Here is a 22,512-nt window from a genome sequence, read left to right as displayed (position 1 = left end):
ATGAAGGATAATGCAGCATTTTTTCATTTACAGTGACTGAGTTCTCTAGATCTTTATCAGTATATGCCATGGTGAATTAGAAAATGTCTACTGGACTGTCCTTGCCTGCTATTGGCACTATGAGAGTTAAAATGTTTCCCCGTCATTCTATAGCTTTCCTTTTGCTGATGTTCTTTGTTAATTTTTTTCCCTAAGAAAATTCAAACCAGAAAGACAAAGGACATTACTGAAAACTTAATACTACTTGACCTTGTCACATTAGCCCTGGGCATAAGAGAGAGATAAATTACAAAGAAGACACGAAAGAAAAAGATATTCACAAAAAAGCAAACTATAGTTTCCTCTTTCTGCTCCCATTTAAGTCTGTAGCCGGACAAGACACAGATAGCCAGAGAAATTCTAGGTTAAAAACCAAGATTTAAGAGACTAGTTGCATGTATGCATCAAACAAAATAAACTTTAATGTGAACAGCAGTTACTGCTCAGGATGGCCCAAACCCTGCTGTACATTGTTTTTCCCAGCAAAATTATCATCTAGATAATGAGATGTTAGCAGTAAGAAGGGCTAAATAATTAAATATAAATTTATACTAATCTCAATTTTAAGTAAAGCCAACATTTCTGTTTCATTCTTTAAAAATAGAAATCTTTTAATTTACAATATTTGCCATATTTATAAGTGGTAATCAAATATAATGTAGGAAATCTCTCAGCCACCTGTTTCTTGAATGTTCTAGTAGGCACTTACCTCAACTGTACTGCCATATACTTAGAGCTAAACTTATCACCAGCAAAGAATTACTGAAAGTGATCAAAAATAATCTAGACTGGTAAGGACGGGATGGGGAGAAAAACCCCACTATCTGTAAATATAACCTTTTCATGACTAACTTATTTGAACATCCACTGATATTTAAATTTATTACGGCAACTCTGTAAAAGTGGTCAAATTCTCAAAATATGGTGGCTTGCAATGACAGGAAGTTCAATGTTTGAGAAATTAGGTTAAAAACATAGATACCATATATATTGAAGTACGGAGAACAGTACATACTAAGACAGAATTAAGCCAAGTTTTTATCGTTTCTATTATAAGAATTTTAGGACTAGTATGCAACTAGTTGTAAAAACATGTGAGCAACATTTTCATAAAGAATTTGATTCTGGCCAAGTCAGCTTCCCCCAAAAAAGGAATTTTTGCAAGATGACTGTATTTTTTAAAAATATTAATTTTTTTGCTAGCACAGGTAGGTTATCTTATTGAAAAACAAGCAATAGCAAAAAAAGAACTTTGCCCTATTATTGCCATATTAAAACACAAAATTTAAGACAGATAGATTTCTCTATTTTGATGTCCAAAAAGCCCCCAAAAGCAATGGCTACCTGAACAGTAGACTGATTTAGTGCCTCGCTGTAAAACTTCTAAACAAAAGACATTAACAAGTAAGCTACATAATCAAGTAGAATTACATGTAAATATAAATACCATATGAACTCTAAATACATGTTAAATATATATTTATTTTAGTCCCAGGGGAAAGCTTTTTCTTTCCTACTCCTAAACCTTTATCAACAAAAGAGAAAAAAGGAAAATGTTCCCTTTTTAAACTAACTTAATAATTGTGTTCTCCAACCACTATAAAACAGAGCACAGATATTCATAGTCGCAATTCTGCAATAACCAAGTTAAAAGGATATTCATCATTGGTTTTGGTCAACTGCATATTGATGAAGTTTATGCTTTGTATTTGAAAGCCACAGTAAAATAATAAAAGCAGCAGTGGTGAAATAGCTGCCATTTTTTATAATTGAAGGAGTTCATCACTACCTGTTCTATTCTAATTCCTTTTTGCTAGATTCCAGGTTTAAAGCATTTATTATTTTGAGTTTTATCTTTGGCAATTTCTGATTTATGATGCAGGAAAAGCACCTCAGGAATAAAAAAATCCTGTAAATTAGTGTAAGAATTTTCTTTTCACAGTACTTCACTTTGTGAAAGAATACAGATTCACAGCATTACCATTATATGGGCTTCCTGCAATCAGTAGAAAGGAAATGGCACTCAGTGCACACTTGAAAAAAATTCACAAAATTGCACTAGCTGTAGGATAAAAGTAAAGAAACAGCTTTTCTTTCAACAGCTTACTCCATTACATTCACTGTTCCTATAGAACATCGAGTTACTTATGCTGTAGCACACATATGGAGCTGCTTATAAGTGCACATAAAGCGAGTGTAACAGAGCATGCTACTGAAACGCCAGGAATTTTAAGGCTTTTAATACACATTTAAGGCTATCTTATCCTGTTTGTCACAAAGTTTTGAGATAAACTATAGAAACATTAAGGAAAGAAAGAGAATTGCTTGGGGAGGAGGTATGTGTTTATTTTCAGCACATCCAGTTTGCTGCTGAAAAAATACGTGTTTTCTCCCAGTTCAGCTCAGGGGATCAAACACTGCGTTTCAGCTTGACCATCGGAAAAATATAATAAGCACTACAAGGAACATTAAAAATGGTAAGATGGGATAGGTGAGTGCCATAAGCTACATATATGCAGCCAGTCCACCACAACCTAGATCCAGAGGCTGCATTCAACCTATGCCTGAGATGGTGCTCCTATTTGTTCTCTGCTTAGCAGGCACATGAGTCTTCAAGCAGTTTTGCACCTTTTATTACACACATCATACCTACATCTTAATGTTAACAAAAAACTAATGGTATGAAGAGGAAGAAACTACACAAAGAGCCACATTACTGCATTTTTCAAAAAAATGCTGATCAGGATAAGGAAAAAAATAAATAAACTGAAGAACAGGAATTAAATCAATTTGTTTGATTCAGAATCTAACACTTAACAACTAATGTCCTTGTTAATCAAAAGCAGAAAGCATTTTCTCCAAACTATAGAATTAATAAAAGAACAAAAAAAAAACCCAAAAACCTAAAAGCCCAACTTGAAGAGTAGATTCTGTAAATATAAATAGGTGTTATATTTACACCTAAGAGCTTATATGCATACCACTTCATTAAAGATGATATGAAAACAATCTGAAAAGTTATAAAAAAATATAGGTTGTACGCACTCAAATAGTATTCATTTTCCATGAAGGAAATGCCTTATAATAACAAGACTCAGTCTTACAGTTCTTTTATCCCATAGGCTCCCAGAGACAGTTCAACTAAATGTCACATAGGATGAGATGAGATTAATTTCTTCAACTAGACACCTACAGATGAGCTGGTCATTTTGACTGTTAATAGTCAGTGAAGATGAAGAGGCACTTGTAGGATATGATTAGTCTCTAAGCAAATGACTAAATATGGCAGATGGATCCCACTCTAAAAGCATCTCCTTTTCACTAACAGGAGAGTAAAATGATTAGCTCAGTGTATATTGTGTATGTGATGTGTAGCATAGTATATTCTGTTTGCTTCGCTAAGATCAATCTTGTTCAGAGTGAAATGGTCTCAGTATAGAAAAATATTTTATATTAATAAAATTAATTTTACGACTAACATGGAAATTATAATGTGTTCTTTATTTTTTTGGCAGAATTTAAATTGAGAAAAAGGGGGTAGGGAAATCAAAATTTTGACTTCTGAATATCTGATCGTTATGACTTTACAGATGTACAGATTAGCTTAGAAAATGAACAGAAAGCTAATTACAGAGTACTTGAGAGCATGATCTAGTCTAATGATGATTGTCTTGATCCTTCTTTTTTATTTTATACCTTTCAAACTGAACCATAACAGTGAAAAATTAAAGCAAATATGCCCGTTTTGGAGGGCATTAACATATGCATGCTAAATAAAAACCATTCTTTTCTGTCCTTTTTAACTCTAGCAGTTACACTTAACATAGCCTGCAAAGTCTGTTTTGAATAAGCTAGCTGTGAAATACAAAGTTTGACAGACATACTCTAGAAACAATTGCTAAAGAAAGGGGAAAAAAAAGAAAAAAAAGAAACATCATGGTTTTAATAATGTCACAATGCTCAAAAATCATTTTCATATAACATCTTATAGAAAAAATACTTTTAATAGTTAATGCTGTTTTAAATTTTCTTAGCTAAAGGTAGCCAGTATCATTACTTGTCAACCACATATGAAAAGACAGTGATATTTTAATCACATTGAGAATTTTACTTTTCAGAGAAGTGTTATGTTAGTAAACATCTCTCTGCCAGTTCTGTAAGCGGTAGAATTATACTTGCTTACCTATTTTGAGACAGCAAAAGAATCTGCAATAGAGGCAACCAATACAAAGAAAGCATTCTCATAGTAGAAAAGCTATTGTCATCCAAATATAGTTCTCTAAGGAGAACATGATTTTCCAGTCTTGGAAACTAAACAGAAAAGAGATGGTTATTTAAAATTAATATAAATTAGAGAAACAACAGTGGAATGCTTACCAGATGCTTTTCATAAATCATTACTAAATACAAGCAAACCCCACATTTTTGATATATGTATAATTTCCTTATTATATATGTACCAGTTGTCTCACATGATTTCTGCATATCAGGTGGTATTTTTTATGCCTTCTAGTCTGAAAAGTCAATATTAAAAAAAAAAAAAGAAAAAACAAGAGGCACAGTCTCTATTTTATTCATGCACTTATTTGCTGCTTATTGACAATGGTTTTCCTCTCTCAGATTCATAATAGAATCAGTGTTAGTAAATACGACTAAGTGTAGTTAACAAACTACTTTCTATTTTTAAATGGAAATGCTGCAGCACAAATTTCAACTTTTGGAGGATCAGCATATATCAAATCAGCCTGAACTATTAGTTACATGTAATTATAATAATATTCAGCTACATTTTAAACAAAGAGTCAGCCTCAATACAAATTGAAGACTAAATGCTACAGAGAGAAGAAATATAATTTCTGAAGGGCAAATTTTTCAAGGACTTGAGAGCAAGAAGATACTAATTGTGAGCGGTCTGTACCTTTGAAAAATCTCCAATAGTGGAAAAAAACCCTCACACAAGAGCAGAAAGCATCCCACAGCAAGCAATGTGCACATGATCAGCATTCTGAAAAACATGACTGTCAACATAAGTGTGTGCAAAACAACCACTGAATTCAAAGCTTTTACCTCCTGCAGGTTATTGCCTTGCAACTTCAGAATCTGAAGTAGGCCACAGTTCTCAATGCCTTCAACTTGTGTTAGATGATTGAAAGAGCAGTCTAGGTGAATGAGAGTAGGTGCCTCATAAAGACCTTTTGTGCTGATTAACTGATTATGGTCCACAATTAATTGCTGAAGATTTTTCAGTGACTCCAGACCACCTGAAAGTTAAAGATTTTATCTAAATCAAACCATGATGAAATAAAAACCTGTTGGCTTTCAAGTACTAAGAAAACTTTGAACTTTCAATATATTTATATTAACTATAGTAACAATTAATATTAGTCCTATATAAGGTTCAAAAATAATTTCTGTATTTTGACCTCATCAAATATACAACATGTATAGTTCAAAAATTTCTGAACCTGTTAACCAAGCAATAAAACCAATTCATAACCCCTTTAGCATTTCTGTTGCAACAGAACATTCTTTTAGTGATAAACTATACTTAATATACTTTAAACACTTTATAACTGCTACTTACAACCTATGGGCTCTCTGAAATGCTAATAGCCCTCTTAAAATCACCCCTCAAGATGGAAACAGGTTTTATGTTTAAAATTTAATTTTCATTACTCCATTTTTAAAAGTGGGGTTTTTTCAAGCTATCAGCACCATGAGAACAAATTGTGTTAAAACTTAAGACAGCACTACCTTTGTTAAAGTGCATCTTGTTTCAGGAATTACATCATGAAACATTTTTAATTAAGAACTTCATAAAGAAAGGTTGGTGCCTTTAAATATAAGCCTATACTTCTATAGCCATTACACTCCCAACAAACTTATTCCTGCCAGGTAAAGAGCAAGAATGTGTGCAATCTCTACCCTAAAAAGATAAAAAGGAAAAGGTTCCTGTCACTGTCTGTTTCTTCCACAGAATTTTTCCTGAATCATCTTCTTAAAATGGCAAAATCACACTGTCTTTCCATGGTGTTATACATGCTACATGTTCTGCAATGACACAGATGCATCTGGCTTGCTACAAGTCCAAGCAGTTTTTCTGTGTATCTGTAGTAAAACTCCTTTGAAGGGACAACTTTTACAAAACATATCTAAAATAAGAAATTCTGAATTTACTTTTCTTACTTTTTATATACTTATTATATCAAATAATACTTTATCACATTTTTATCTCACTCGAGACTTCCCAAGTCCCTAAAAGTAAGTCAAATCAGCTTTACAGAGGTGAATGTCTCTGTGATTGTCCTCTGAAAATAAACTTGATTATAAGACGAGAGACCAGTTCACGCCACAGATTATTGAAAATACAGAAAAGGAACCAAAAGAGAAAATTAATGATAAGGAGAAAACAAAGGCAAAGAATGAAATGCCAAGACTAGCAGTATGTTTAGAAATACCCAAACAAATACAGGCCTTTGAATCACAGTAATTTAAAAATGGGAAGCACCTAATAAAAACAACATAGTCACCTGATATTGAAGAGATATAATCCTAAATCTAAACCAAATGTCTTATACTGTAACTTCAAAACAATGCTTTATGAAATAAATATACAAATCTTTAATTATTCTGAAAGAATTTCAAACATGCCCATGGCATACTATACTCACTGCAAGATCCTGGTCCATATTTTCTTTTACTCTAGGATAAAAATAGAAAGGAACCAGCACCATCTAGCGGTCTCAATAACAATTTCGTTTCAGCGTCAAGAGCTCCCAAGACTTCCTTACAAGAGCAGTCATTAAGACTCTGCTGTTATAAACATACCAGTACTGAAAACTTTAAAAGCACTGAATTGGTCTTGAGCGGGACAGAGAGAAAAGACTGCACACACAGTCAGAAAAGGCAATGAGCTAATACTCGATCTAGAAATCTCCTATTCTGCATGCTGCAAAAAGCACTTTTTTAACATCTCTTCCTCATCTGTCTCATTTAATTAGACCAAATGTCATCCAGAACAGACATGCCAAGGCTACATACAATAGGATCACAATCTATTCTGGAACTATCAAATGCAGTCCATCAGAAACATGCACAAGAGAGAATAATGTAATACAAACAGATGGCATTTTAATGTTTCTTCTGCACACATGCAAAATTAAAAACAAGCATGAAAGTCTTCCGCATATTTCCAGAAGATATTTCTGTTTTACATATGATGTAACCAATACATCAGTATATGGGAAAATGCATTTATTGAAAAACATATGGTTTCAGCAAAATTTGTGGAGAACCTTTACAGAAGTAGCTCTTAGCAATTTGAAAGTGCAGCCGGAGTCTGTTAGCTAGAGACTCTATCTTAGCTATCAATGCAGCTCTGAAATAACATCTACATGTGACAAAGATAAATGATAAGTGAGGAGTGAAAGCTGACAGCGAACATGAAGATGAAAACACACATGCAAAAAAAAAAAAAAACAAACCCCAAACAAAAAAACCCAAATAAATCTCAAAGGTGTCTGGTTAAAAAAACCCTGCTTTCTTAAAAAGAGTAGGTCCAAAGAAGCATTTACAACTATCCACGGTTATGCATTGCTATTCTGATCATTGCTAGAATTTTAACCAACACACTCTGACCACACAGACACCTTACAAAAGCGTATTCTATGACTCAAGTCAAAATACTACTTTTTGTGTAAGTAATGCATTCATCTTCAAGTACAAACACACACTGACCTTCAGTGTGTTACTGACACAATTGTTTAATTTGTGATCATGCGTTCTTAAATGCAAAAGCATAATTGAGACATTTCTTATACTTCTACTGTTATTTTTAAGGCTTTTCTGGCAACTAATTTTTCCCCTACTGATTGCTGTACTTCAGTGAGAGAAAAAACCTCTTAGTATGCTTGAAGTTTCCTACGATAAGTTATTGAAATAGAAGCACTGCAAACAAATAAGCTTGACGTCTTAGGACAAAAGACCACAGATTTTGTTAAAAAGCAGTACTGCAGCTTCCAAAATGCTAAGGGACATCTTCCAAGATTGGATGGGAATGATACATTAACATCTTAAAACCCATAAATCCATTTTTGTGTATTCTATGTGACTACTTACAACCAGTATGTTACTGTATGAAACAAATCCTGTACTGTTTTATAATAAGGATGTTTTAACCAGACATCCTCAAAGCAATTCTGGAGAGGAAAAAGATGGATTCCAAGCTGACTTTTGTGAACAGTTATTTACCCACTCATACTATTACAGACTCAGTAAACATAGCAGCACACTGAACAAAACAGAAAAGTATGAGAGGATTTCACTCCACTTGGCCTATACATTCCACATACTACGTTCCACACAGATGCCATATTCCTATATGTCATCTACTAATACCATATCATTCCTGCAGTAATCTTTCAAACATATTTATCAAGTGAAACAAACCTGAAGAAGAGTCCTACTCATCGTTATCGGCCACAAGGATATAGGTGATGTCTGTTTAACCAGTTTATTCTACTGTTTCTCATTAGGGTCCTGATATGCTTTTACAATTAGCACTGATATGCCAGCACCTTTACTTTCATGCATTATAAACTCAGTTCATAAATAGTAACATTCCAAATTTTAACATATAAGCAAAAAATATTAAAAATATAAACATTAAAACCTCTAAATCTAGAGATTTTTTTTTTTTACTTTCCGATTTCCTGTTTGCTATGCCTTTGCTGTCTATCATGCAATTGCACTATCCTCGTTCATACTGTTTCAGTTTTGGGGTTTTTTTTAACAGTGGAAACCATTTAATTATATAAATGTCTTACATGGAAGTGTTTCATCTATCACCTTAATAACTGTTTTATATTATTTTCCTGCTGGGCTGCAGGAAAATAAAGTATGTCCATTTACTTTAAAGAAAATTAAATCAATCAGGAAAAAAAAAAAAAAGAAAATATCACAGAATCATAGAGTGGCTGGAGTTGGAAGGCACCTTAAAGACCACCTAGTTCCAATCCTCTTTGCCAGGAGTAGGGACATCTTCCTTCCACTCGACCAGGTTTCTCAAAGCCCCATTCAGTCTGGCCTTCAGCAATTTCAGGGATGGAGCAGCCACAGCTTCTTGGAGAAGCCTATTCCAGTGCCTCAACACCCTCACAGTAAAGAATTTCTTCCTAACATCTAAACTAAAGCTACCTTCTTTCAGTTTAAAGCCATTGCCCCTTGTCCTATCACTACATGCTCTTGTATAAAGTCCATCTCCAGCTTTCTTGTAGACCCTTTTTATGTACTGGAAGACTGTTAAAAGGCCTCCCTGCAGCCTTCTCCAGGCTCAACAAGCCCATTTCTTTCACCCCATCTTCACAGGGGAGGTGCTTCAGTCCTTTGGTCGTATTTGTGGCCCTCCTCTGGACTCACTTGAGCCCGTCCATATCGTTGTTACATTGGTAGCCCTGGAACTGAATGCAGTACTCCAGGTGGCATCTCACAGGAGTGGAGTAGACAGAAGAATCACGTCCCCTGACTTGCTCATCATGCTCCTTTCAATGCAGCCCAGGATACAGTTGGCTTTCTAGGCTGCAAGCGCACATTGCTGTGTCATGTTGATCAAAATTGGAAACTCCTTATACCCTTTCCATTCCCAGTTCTGCAGTCTTTCCCAGTAACATCTTTAGATTTAGCATGGACATACATAATTTTAAAATAAAAAAAACATCTTCACCACTTACATACAGCAAAGCTCTCTGTTATTTTCACCATGCTACCTTTTCATTAACTTTTGTCAGTAGAAAAGGCTCTGGATACTGTTTACATTTACATGAAATTTACATAACACAAAACTCACTGCAATAAAAGAAAAAACTTGCCAGAAGCTGAGACACGCTATCTGCACCTTAGGCACTTTATAGTCCAAGTAGCAGTACAAGCATACAGGCAATGAAAAATTCCTTGCTGGCCAAGAGAAAACATCTATCTCTTGGCAGAAAGATTTTATGTATTGATGAATCAGTTGTGTGGTCTGGGTACATGTAAATTCTAAATGGTTGACTGCTAAAGGTACACCTGCTGCCTGTCAAGTGTTAGGCCTGACAAATATAACAAACTACCTTTGTAGAAACAAGAGGGGTTGGCACACCTGCTGTGCCTAAATGATTGGCATGATTCTACCTTAAACTCATTATTTTTTTCCAACTTTGGAGCAATGAGTAGCAATGAAGAGGCAGAGTGGAATAATAATAACAACCAGATAATATGGTTTCTATACAACTACTTACTGTGTCAGTCAAGAACACACTGTAATTCTTTGCAGTTTCAAGGCTAGGCTTTATATTGTTTCTGTAGATAAACTGAACTCAGGCTACTCACATATTCCGACTGAGTTAATGCAGGTAATCTTAAGTGCCTTTGGAGAAAGATTTTTAGCTATCTTTGACTGACAATAGTTACACAACCTGGTAGAAGTAACACACGGCAGTAGCTAAGCCATGCTACAAATGTGGAGTATGCTTTAAAGTGCAGGTATGTTCTAAGCCTCTTTTGTCATCCTCCTTTAGCAGCTAGCTGGCTCTGAATCCAAGTGAAGTATAACTGAATATAAACAGCACAAGCATTGTCATACAATTTAGAATAACTTTTCATTAATTTTCTTACCAATCCGAGTGATTCTGTTGTAGGAAAGTTCAAGATTTTGAAGATTTATGCAGTCATCTAAGCCACAAACTGATGAAAGATGGTTCTTGCTCAGAATAAGAATACTAAGATTTTCTAGATTTTCACAGTCGATTGTCTGAATGTCGTTTTCCTGCAATAAAGGAAAATGAGAATCTTAAAAAGCATCTGAAGTGAAATGTCAGAATTAAGTCTAAAAATATGACAGAAGTTCATAATAACTTATTTTTATCCTAAACTTCTAGCTAGGAGTAAGGTCATCTTTATTTTTCCCATTAAAAAAATAAATTGATGAGTCACAGAAGCTGTCTTTAGTGTCCTGCTGGAATAGAACAAATATATATTTCAAACTTAATTCTGGCTCTGAAAATGCCCAGAAGTTGCACAAAAAATGTTGTACAAAAAGAAGTTAAGGACAGAGTGGTTGTTTCTATTTATGCTTTCCCAGTTTCCCGAATCCCTTTAGAAGACTAAATTAAAAAAAAGAATAGAAGCCATCATATTTATTAGACAATAATGAAAAGAGCTATGACTTTGCTGGAATCTATTAACAAAGACTGAAAATCTGCATTTAGAGATATTTTGGTCACAAACATTAACACTGTTCTCAGCTAATGTTCTGCTCCCAAGAGATCTCGCTCTTTTAACATCCCCTTCCCAAAACCGTTTTAATAATGCTTCCTCAAATTTTTATTACACTATTTGGTGCCGTTGCTGTTTTCCTGTTTTTCACCAGCAAATACTCAAACAAACCTGAACTCCTTCCCTCTGCAACATACTGATTAAACCAAAGGGTCTAATTCCTATTCCAGAATTAACAAACTGACTGGATTTAGGCACTACCTTCAGCTGCAGGCAGAAATGCTTACAGGTTTCCTTTGGAAGCCATAACACTAATTCCTGACCTTGGACAGCCTCTTCAGTTGTATCAGTAAGTTAAAGCACAGAACTGATATGGCTCACATGTTAGCTTTTGTATCAACAGAAATGAGGAGCAATATCAAGTAGAAATGAATGTCCAAGGGAAAAAGAGGCAGCTGCTTTAGCTATGTGAGAAATATCTATGAACCAATCTTGGACTGTGACAAAAGAGGCTGTTTCTTCATTAATGCTGAATAGAAGACAACTGCCACATTAGCTGCCACAGAAAAAAGTATGAAATATTATAACTAATAACATGTATAATTACTAAGTTATTATTAAGTTATTAATAAAGCCTACTTAAAATATATCTAAGAGTCTTTTCCTTAACTAAATTATCCTGATATATCATAGACAATCCTGTGTATTTTTAAAGGCATAACATTTTAAAATAAATAAACAATAATAATAAAAATAACCCCAAACCACAAACCCAAATCTGTCCTGTGACAGCCAATATTTGATTAAAAAAAAAAATCACGTAAAAATACCAGTCTCAGGAAGGCTGGAAACATGGATATTATGCCCTTATACTAATATTTTGCTCTTGTATTTTGAGATACTCAAAATTATCAAATCCTGATAATTGGTAAGAAAACTGAGAAAAAGATACAGATATTTCAACATGTCTTACTGTCAGGTCATGTTGAGCTTCTCATCAACCAACAGCCTCAAGTCTTTCTCCACTGGGCTACGCTCAACCCTTTCTCCACGCAGACTGTATTTATGCTTGGGATTGCCCCAACCCAGGTGCAGGACTTTGCACTTGGCCTTTTTGAACTTCATGAGCTTTGCAAGGGCCCATCTAAAGCATGTCAAGATCCTTCTGGATGGCATCCTTCCCTCCAACATGTCAACCACATCACACAGCTTGGGTTTTCCTTTTTTCCCTTTTGAAAAATGAGAGTTATGTTTCCCATTTTCCAGTCAGTGGGATCTTCACTGGACTGCCACAGCTTCTCAAATATAGCGGCTTAGGCACTTAATCCAAAAGTTCCCTCAGGACCTGCAGATGCATCTCATCAGGTCCCATTGACTTGGGCACCTTCAGGTTCTTTAGATATTCTTGAACCTGATCTTCTACAGTGGGCAGTTCTTAATTCTCCCAGTCCTTGAATTTGCCTTGTGTGACTTGGGTGATGCAGCTGGAGCACTTTCTGGTGAAGACTGAGGCAAAAAAGTTGTTAGGTACCTCAGCCTTCTCCATGTCCCAAGTAACCATGTCTCCCAGCTCCTTATGGAAATAAGGGCATATTATCTTTCTTTTGAATTGTTTTTGTTAAAGCACATGAAATGAAAAATGTGAACAGAGTTGCTTTATGTAAATTGTCAAGCTCTGGAACTAAGATGCACCACAGAGCAAAAAGTTTTCCTTTGTCATTAAATTTACAAGGCCATGTACGACACTGCAGTAGAAGTACCTAGACATTATGCCTCTAGTGTAACACATTGTACTGTTCCTTGAGCATATACGGGAATAATTTTACTAACATTCACTGTGTGTATTGCAAAGGACTTTTCCTTCTACCCATTCCTGCTTAAGTTGAGCATCTGCTATGGTGAGCAGCATCTGCCCACTCAAATCTGAGTTAATGAAGATCTATCAGTGTGCCATACTAACGCTAATCCTAGACTGATACTATCATAGGCTTTTCTTAGTATAGTTTGATTGTTTTGCAGGATGTTGGTCTAGTACAACGCAAATTTTTATACACAGTGCAAATCTGCTGGTATAACTTTGTTAACACTTGAGAGTATTTTGTTGAAATTCCTATGCTCTTAAGGCAATAAAAGCTATATATTCACAGTTGGACACAACTGCATAACCAACTAAGCAGCAGAACTGGCAGTTCTACCTGGGTTATTATAAAGAATCAAACACACTTTGTACCTCCACATTGATATACTTCAGGTCTTTGCAGCTACTTAGTCCTTCCAGTGCAACTAGACCACAGCGCCTCAGAGTCAAAAATTGAAGATTTGAACACTCGGATAACGTTGAGAGACTACAAGCTGGCAAATCTTCAAGTGTAAGTGTTGTGACCTACAAGAATTTATTGATAAATAAAAGTAATTGTGCATATATTGAACATTATTGTACAATGTCACATTATGGCTATTTTCTTTAAAAAGAACCAAACTACATTCTACTTCCACTTTAGAAAAATGCAAACAACTAATGTTAATCCTTTCATGTAGAAAAGGATGACAATGATGGGTTTGATCTGTTAAATGGGAGAAAATGTAATGAAAACAATCTGATTTTAACACCCACCTTATAACAAATAAAACCAGTGCTTTACTAATGACATGAAATTTGAATGGGTGGAAGATTAACACTAAACAAAGGAACCAATAGCGTGAATTGTTTCCCATCACACTATCATAATAATAAGTGAGTGTACAAAACCAGACAAAAATAGTTCAGACTAAAAGCATACGCAGTCATATCAGACTGGATAACAAGATGAGAGCACAGAACAGGCATACAGTGATAAGTTAACAAGTGGAAAGAAAAGTAGGTGCTGGGAACTAAGAGATGTTATTTATGGCAAAACCACCATCTATAAGCTGAACAGCAATGTCTTGGTTCTGGAAGAGACTACTCTTTTCAAAACTCTGAAGAGGCTAGAAAAGCAGGAGCTGAAATGCAGACCCTCATACCAAGGCAAAAAACACATTAAAAGAAAATAGGAGCTAGGTGCTCCTGCCTTTTATAGACTTATAATACTATCAACTGTCTGAAGACTAATACCACACCAGGCTGCTCCACAATGCTTACACACATTCAAAAGTCTCAAAAAAAAGGCAAATTCTCATTGTCCTTATTCTGCAGTTGTGCAGAGGAAGTCTCACTAAGATCTATATCCTACTCAATAATAATCTCCTCTTCCAAAAAAGGATTTGTTGACATACTGAATTAAAAAAAAAATCATAATAAAAAAGCTATGTTGTAGCTTCCAATTTCATTCTAAATACTCTGTATAGTTACCTGCTTTGGAGTACACCAAGGGCTGCTATGAAGTATCTTTTCTATACTTAATGGAGGCATCTTAGGCATCTTGCTAAATGAACTCTTCCTTGGTCCTTTTTTTTCAGCTGCTTTCTTTCTTTGATTTTCTTCATGTATTTTAGACCAGGATTTACATGTGTTCATCCAGTTTATTCTCTTCTTTTCAATATCATCAGGAAGAATTATACTACTGGAACACTCAGTTGAATCTTGAATTTTGTCTGAAGTCTCTCTGACTTCATTAGCATCTTCCATCAGAAACACTGTTTTCTTCCTTGCTTCAGACTGAGAAACATGATCTTTGACTTCTTTTTCACTACCATCTGGTTGGACGACTGGTGGACTGCTGCATATATTGCTTGCTTTACTTTCTACCATGTTGTTAGTTCCAAAATTAACAGATTCATTGGTTGAAGTATGACTGTTTGAAGCTTGATTAAGATCTCTAGTTTGTGGGTAAGTTTCTCCTATATGTGTTACTGAATTTTTGTATATGCTCTCATTATTTACTTGAAAAAAGTGCTCCTTCTCACAGCCTAGCATATTTGATGTTAATGTCAAAGTTCTTTGTGCTGGAATAATCCAATATGTTTTTTCATCCATCATTTCAGCCTGTTTTCCTTCTCCTTCTTCCTCTATTTCTTCCTCCTCCTGTTCTCCTACTACTTTTGTATTTTCTGTCTGCTTATGGTTGTTTATGTTTCCTTTCTTCTTTTCTGTGCTTTCACTCATCACAGTTTTTGATTTTTTTTGTCCTTGTTTTCTCTGTTCTTCTCTTCTTATTTGCAACTGTTTTTCTCTTTTAAGTGCCAGGCTTTCTTTCTTTTTCTCATAATCCTCACATCTCCTCACCTGTTCCAAATATTCCTGTCTTTCAAGAATTTCTTGTCTCTTCTTTTCTTCTTCTTTCTTTTGCCAATTTTCTGCCATTTGCATTTTCATTTTTTCCTCTTTTTCTTTCATTTCTCTCTCTGTTTCTTCTAGTATCTTCTGCTTCTTTTTTACTTCATCTTTCCATTGTTTTAAGATGGGAGCATATTTTTTATGGACTAAAAATGACCTAAATCTAGCTTGGATTTTCACAGCTGCTGTATTCTGTTGTTCTGTCAGGTGTTGTCTTTCTTTTGCTTTCTGCTTTTCCAAGGCATTTTTATCATCTTCCATTTGCAACTGTGGTTTCATGATCAATTCCTAGGCCAAAACAATAACAATAGACTTCAAACACTTTTAAAATATGACACATATATGTTGACACATATTTATTATTAATAAATAAATATGGTATATTAACTGGTTCAGAATAACATTGATTCTACAATGTATGACAGTAACCTCACAGTCTTTCAACAAAACCTCATTGTAGAGCCTTACCTCATGTTGCATCATTTTGTCTCTCCAAGCTTTCTCTTCTTTCTGCAACTGATCTTCTATTGCAATTTGGTGTTTCTGCACAACAAATTAACTCAAGTGAATATTGTACAAAATCTGGAATATCACAAACCACCCTCTCTCCAATATCCCCCATCTTCTTGACTTTGCACTTTTATGAACGCCCAAATTAAAATTAGAAGCTCAGCTGTGCGAGAATAAAATAAACAACTGGGCATTTACACTTGTAATGCAGATTTGGTCGTGTACTGAAAGATGCGTACCTTCAGAAAGTCAGCATCTTGGTACTGACCCAAACAACTGCCACCTTCCTCTCCAAGTTCTGTACTACTATTGAAGATGAAAACTCTGCTTGTGAAACAACTATTAAAAGTACAGGTAGATAACAGAAATATAACCAAAATACTCTGAAAGTAGTGTGAACTATCTTCCTTTAATTGAACTGGTATGTTACTGTTGATCTTAAAATCTTTCAAACAGGAATTCTGTTCAGTAAAGCTAAATAAATTCTTTTCACTGAAATTGTTCCCCAACAGAAAATGAAAGTTCAAGTCTATTTTCTTGCTATTTGCAAATAAATAGTGTTTCACTCCTTGCTCAATAGAGTCTCAGTGAGAAAGAAGACTGAATTATCTGGAAATTACATCTGACTGAAAATTAGCAGACAGTAAGTACCTAAAAAAAAAAAAAAGAAGAGGCTGATCCAGAACCACATAACTTCTAGTGGAACCAAGATAAATCAGTATCAGCCAAATCAAATATACACCAGGATATAAAGGAACCAGCATAAATAACCTAGCACTTCCAACTTGGGGCATAAAGTCTCCCAGGTGTCTAAGCACTGGTTTTCATGCATATTCAGAAGCATACTCTTGAGACAGTAGGAGACTAAATGTCTAGATCCTTCTGTAAAGGAGGAAGTTGGTCTCCATGTCTCACCTCCAAAAAGAGTGTGTTAGTGACAGCACTACCAAAGTGTCTAAATGGGGATATGCTCCACCTTGTCCAGAGAAAGAAAGTCATTCTATATCCAAAAATGCTTCATGACATAAAAGAGCAGAGGAAGCCTAATGAATTTTGTGGCCTGTTGAAAAGGGAGCTGTATCAGTCACTGAACTAGCCTTCAGAGATCAAAGGTCTTTTCACTTACTAAGCCCTTCCTTAATTTTGGTGACTCTTATTACCTTGCTGGGACCATGATGCCCACCTCTTCAGAAAGCTACATATTAGTTAACTAAAAATACAGTGCTAATGCATCTCTCAGAATACAAATATTTAGGCTAAATAATAAAATATCGTGGCCTTACAGTAAAATGACTGAGAGGTAGACTTCTTCACATTCTTATGCTCTTTTATGGGAAGCTATCAAATTTTATTCTTCAGTATGCACAATGCAAACTATCACAAAATATGACTACATATGTTGAGAGTGCAATCAGTCAACATGTGGAGTCATGTTCCATTGTGGCAGTACTCTGTAGATGAAGTCTGACTCCCAGATACAGGCAAGAAAAGGAAGTATTGTAATTTTTATCTAGATGAAGCACAAAACCAGCATTTCTGAACTGAATTATTTTGATTTAGAAAACTTCACCTACAATTTGTCATCTAAATATTAAATTGGGGTGGAAGGTACGAAGTTAAGTAAGTATTTTCAACTAAGGTATAGTGACAATATTTCATTTGGGAGTAATTTAGCACAACTCTCAATTCTGGTATTTTGGCTAGTGTCATAATATAAAAAAAACTTAGTAAAAGCAAAACCAAGAGAATAATTTAACACTTAGCACAGCAAATTCAATCACTGTTGATCAAAGTAGTAAATGCATAAAACTTAATGGATCATACTTAAATATGTCTTACATTTCATTTTGGGATCACAAGTAACAGAGTTTAGGACAGTCATACAGTTTGGGATAGTACTCTCCTTTTCACGTTAGATCTTCAATTAAAATAGTCTAGATGGGAACAGATTGACTTTAGCATCACTGATTACCTTATGAAGAAGCTCTAGCTTTACTTTTTCAGCCTCCAATTCCTCCAGATGCTGCCTCCTTCTTGTCTGTTCATCTTCATTTTGTTTTTCCTGTGCTTCTCTCTCAGCTTTCCACTTTTTCCTCTTTTCATCTTCAAGCTCCTTTTGTCTTTTCTCCCACTGCTCAAGTTCTTGTCTACACTTTTCTTCTACTTCACGATGAGTAAAGTTTACGCTTATTTCAACATCAGCTATGAATTTGTAATCAACCAACCAAACCTTTTATTTCTTTTCCTTATAAGCACTAGGGACATTAAAAAGTTTTAAAGTATTGACAAGAAAAGGATTCTGTGCTGATAAAGACAGCAATATATATCCCCAGGGAAATCAGAACTACAACATGAGTCTTTTTCATCAGAGATGTCTTATTATCATGATGCACAATTACTGACTCTGTTACAATCATGCTTACTCTATCGATGTATATTTCAGGATTACACTTTGGATTCAGGATTAATGTCTTCTGTGGTTATCCACAGGGGTTTTATAACTGAAGCACTCCACTCCCAAAACATGCAAAGGACATGGCAAAAGGAAACACTCCTAGCCAATATGACTATAAGTTATGAGCAAAGCACAACCTGCTTAGGGCATCAAATCTGGTTTCCATTTGTGTTTATAATTATTTGTATCCATAAATATTTCAATAATTTTTGAGTAGTATTTTTTGAAACAAATTTCTATAAAGACATTAGAGAAAAGGGTCATTTTGTGATCCTGAAATGAGATAAAAGTGCAAGCATTTGCTCGTGTCCAATTCATGAAGTATCAAAATTTAATGCATACTGGAGCATGTAATTCTTTACAAAGAATGTTATGATAGTCATGAAAACATAAAAGCAGGAAATAGTGATATGACACTGAAGAGCAACTCAACCAAAACACTAATGCATTTGCTTACCTGTAACATAATGGTCATCAGATACCACTTCATCACTGGTGGACTGACTATTATAACTAGTTGTTGTAGCAATCTGTAGGTCTTCATTTTCATTTTCAAATAGTACCTTTTCATCATATGAAAAGTACAATAATACAAAACTTACTACTGACTGGAATCCTTAGACACTGAATAATGTAAATATATCAGTCAAAATATTGTTTTCTAGAGTAATAAATATTGGACCATTTCTCAAAATACATATTTCTATGTGGGTTTTTTTAATATATTTTATATTTTGACTTAGAAAAATTAATGGTTTGCACTTGGGATTTGTTTTTCTTTCCCTGGAACTAACTACTATATTTATGCATTAATACTGTTATGCACACAGGGGAAAAACTAGTCACAAAGTAAATTTTTAAGGAATGTACTTGGAAGTAATACTATGGACATGCAGATTGCCATGCTTCTTTCATTGTTCTTCACTGGCAAGAAGCAATTTATTCCTGCTCATTTATCATCTGTTCATCACCTGCTTGGGGCATATATTAATATTTCTAATGCAACTGAAGTCACATAAAGTAATTGTGCTAAACAATGGTGTTCTGAGAACAAAAAAATCATGTATGCAAAAGTGTGTACTAATAAAAGCCAGGCAACAAATTAAAAGTGATTAAATTCAAAACAGTTTTATGTTTTTCTAAAAACTCCAGCAAGTTATTCAGCTAAATCCTATGAAAACATACAAGAATCCTGATGGATAGCTCTTTATTATGAAAGTTACAGACATTATCTTTACATTTTCTACAAAATAATGGAATATATTAGGGGCAAGACTAATAGTAGCACATACTCGTAATCATGATAAAAAGATTAGAGAACTTTAAAAGTTTTATCATACTATTGAGATAATATTCTACAAATAATTAACAATAAAAGATTATTCAGTTTTAATTCATCTTATTGATTTTTGTGCTGAGCACCTCAACTACTGATACAGAGAATTTATTCCAAATTTTAAAACTTATAAACACGGTGTATTACAGCTGACCTGGTTATAACGAACAGCACGTACAAACTCATTTTAATACCATAGTCTGACAGAAACAAAACTGAACACATCTATAGGTCTCCTTAGGAGGTCAACGAAGTGTAAATTATCTAGATTAATTAATAGAATTTTGTTCACTACAAATATTGTTTAAATAGAGAATACCTTTTTTTTAAATTGCTCTGGATCTTCATTATATTCAGAAGCCAAGTCTGCCAAGTAAACTGAAGGATGGCAAGAAGAAATAAATGCATAATTTGGTACACAGAGATAAAATCCCTTGCCAGTACTCACTTCTGTTCTATATTGCTTTGCTACTGCATTTCTTTAAAGAAAAATAAAACATTATTTCTCTTTAAAACTCTTAAACAGGCCCAATTTTACTCAAGTATATATACGAGTCATTTATGTACATGAAAAGCAGCAAATACAAGCATCTGGAACACAAACAATGATATTGTAAGAATCCAGTTATAGGAAATATGAAAAAGAATTCCACAGCACAAAACACAGAAGAACATTTTCCATGTAGAAAAATACAGTAGAACTTGTATCAGACAGGTCAAACCCAAAGTACTACGAAAATAATGAGGAGGAGTAAGTAAGTGCCCATTACAAAAACAAACAAACAAAAAAACCCCCCAAATTATAAAAAGAAACCTTCCTTAAATATAAAAATATATAGACAACTACTGAATTTCCTGTTCACAAAGACCATTACACTAAATGAGTGTGAAACCCAACATGATGTGAAAAACTAAAATGGAACAGACAATGTCAGCTCCCTGGGCATATAAATGCTGAACTTTGCTTCAGATTATTAGTCTAACTTCTACTGGCAATATGAGGTGCATAAATATTTTATCTGTGATGCTTGCTTACTTGTAGTTTCTTCATCTTCTGAGTCTTGCAGTATAAACTTTTCAGCATCTTGATTTCTGCTTTTTATGAAGTTTAAATAGGAGATAACGGATTCTGGCAAGTCATCTGAAATCTAGAAAAACACAGTATTTGACACAAATTCTGCATCTTCATCTCACAATCATGATCAGAGGTAAATACTTGACATGCAAGAATACTCGTTTTGGCTTCACCTATAACGCATTGATGGAGATTTAGTAGCAGTGGCTACCAACACTGTTCTCAATTACTACACTCTTTCCATTGTCTTATTACCTACTGAACAATTAATAATTCTCACTTTTAATTACATTCTAAGTAAATTTTGATTGGAACATATCTTAGAAACTTCTCTTCCATTACCTTCACAAGCATGTTTCAGTTAACATTTTCTGTGTAATTGCGTTGGACCAAGAAATTAAGGAAAGGTTAAGACAAAAATTAACAAATACTGCAAGGATTTTGGGAAATGGGCTGCCTTCTCTCAGGTGTGTAAATTGTGGTAAGCATTGCTGGCATTCAGCATGTGAGTGCATAAATAATTATCATTGATGCCTTTGCTGATCTTTATGTCATGTCAAACATATGATATACAGTCACACACAACCAGTACAATCTACCCTAATAAACTATAGACCAATCCTTTTGCTATGACATGATTTCAAATGAAAACATGTTTCCAAAATAAGAAGTCATCCAAAAATGAAGATTTAAGCAATCAAATTATTAAATTAATAACAGGAAGTCTTCAAACATTATAGTATCTTGTAAGATTTAAATACAGATTTAAATGAAGAAGCATTATTTTATTCATCCAGATTTAATCTACCTCATCAACTTTAATAAAATATTCCTGCTTCAGAGGATCTCAAACAAAACATTACCTCCAAGCCTGATTTCCTCACTTAAGCAGAATGCTGATATTCATCTGGCTTACTGTCTTGCCACTATTGGCAGTTACAGTTTTTTCATGAAGCTATACTACTGAGACAACTTTTCAGAATAAATCCTCAGGTTAGCTATGTCAGGAAAAAGTTCATTCATTACATCAGCTTTCCAATGCCCGTACTACTTTCAAGCAGAAATAGAAGCAGTTTTAGCCCACTGAATACTTACCACCTCACTGTCTCTCAAAGTTTCATCTGATACCTCTGTGTCAAGGTCATCTGCTTCAAAGGAAGAAACACTGATTCTGCTTAATTCAACTTCTATTTCTTTTTCAATTCCCTCAGTATCTTCTGACATTTTACTTTCCACAGTGTCTTATCTGCTTTCAAAGCTGCACAAGGAAAATATTAACTTTCAGCACTGCATGAAACAAAATAAGGACGATGCTTTTTTTAGCATAAGCTTAGTTGTATTTACTGAACATTTGGCTTAAAACATGAAAGGAACAGCAGAAGTTTGTTCTGAGAACTTCATACCAGCAAGCAAATAAGAAAACTGTTAGTTTGTGATAAGAGACTCTGCCCCCAGTCTACTCCTCGAAGTTCTGCAGGTGTTACTAAATTCGTGTATTAAAAAAGTCTGCCTGCTCTCTACTTCTAATGGACAGTATCAGTGCTACGATCTAAGCCTCCCAAAGGTTTGTTGGTTTTTTTTTTGTTTGTTTG

The 22,512-nt window shown here is 34.5% G+C and overlaps 1 protein-coding gene across 1 annotated transcript in view; it reads right to left on the bottom strand.

Moving 5' to 3' along the window:
* The window catches only part of LRRIQ1 (leucine rich repeats and IQ motif containing 1), a 110,325-nt gene extending 88,169 nt beyond the window's left edge, over positions 1–22,156 (bottom strand). The window contains exons 1-11 of the mRNA XM_034063056.1: positions 22,016–22,156; positions 20,878–20,993; positions 20,165–20,288; positions 18,967–19,072; positions 18,027–18,256; positions 16,013–16,087; positions 14,621–15,832; positions 13,520–13,672; positions 10,690–10,840; positions 5,107–5,300; positions 4,223–4,350 (exon numbers count right to left, since the gene is read on the bottom strand). Of these exons, the coding sequence (XP_033918947.1) occupies positions 4,223–4,350; positions 5,107–5,300; positions 10,690–10,840; positions 13,520–13,672; positions 14,621–15,832; positions 16,013–16,087; positions 18,027–18,256; positions 18,967–19,072; positions 20,165–20,288; positions 20,878–20,993; positions 22,016–22,144 (2,618 nt within the window). The 5' untranslated portion in view covers positions 22,145–22,156. The remainder of the gene's footprint in view (positions 1–4,222; positions 4,351–5,106; positions 5,301–10,689; positions 10,841–13,519; positions 13,673–14,620; positions 15,833–16,012; positions 16,088–18,026; positions 18,257–18,966; positions 19,073–20,164; positions 20,289–20,877; positions 20,994–22,015) is intronic.
* Between the last annotated feature and the right edge of the window lie 356 nt (positions 22,157–22,512).

Source organism: Melopsittacus undulatus, chromosome 5 (genome assembly GCF_012275295.1).
Source record: "Melopsittacus undulatus isolate bMelUnd1 chromosome 5, bMelUnd1.mat.Z, whole genome shotgun sequence".
NCBI classification, from domain to species: Eukaryota; Metazoa; Chordata; class Aves; order Psittaciformes; family Psittaculidae; genus Melopsittacus; species Melopsittacus undulatus.
Note: the sequence above shows the minus strand (reverse complement) of the source record. Positions and strands in the feature narration are given on the sequence as shown.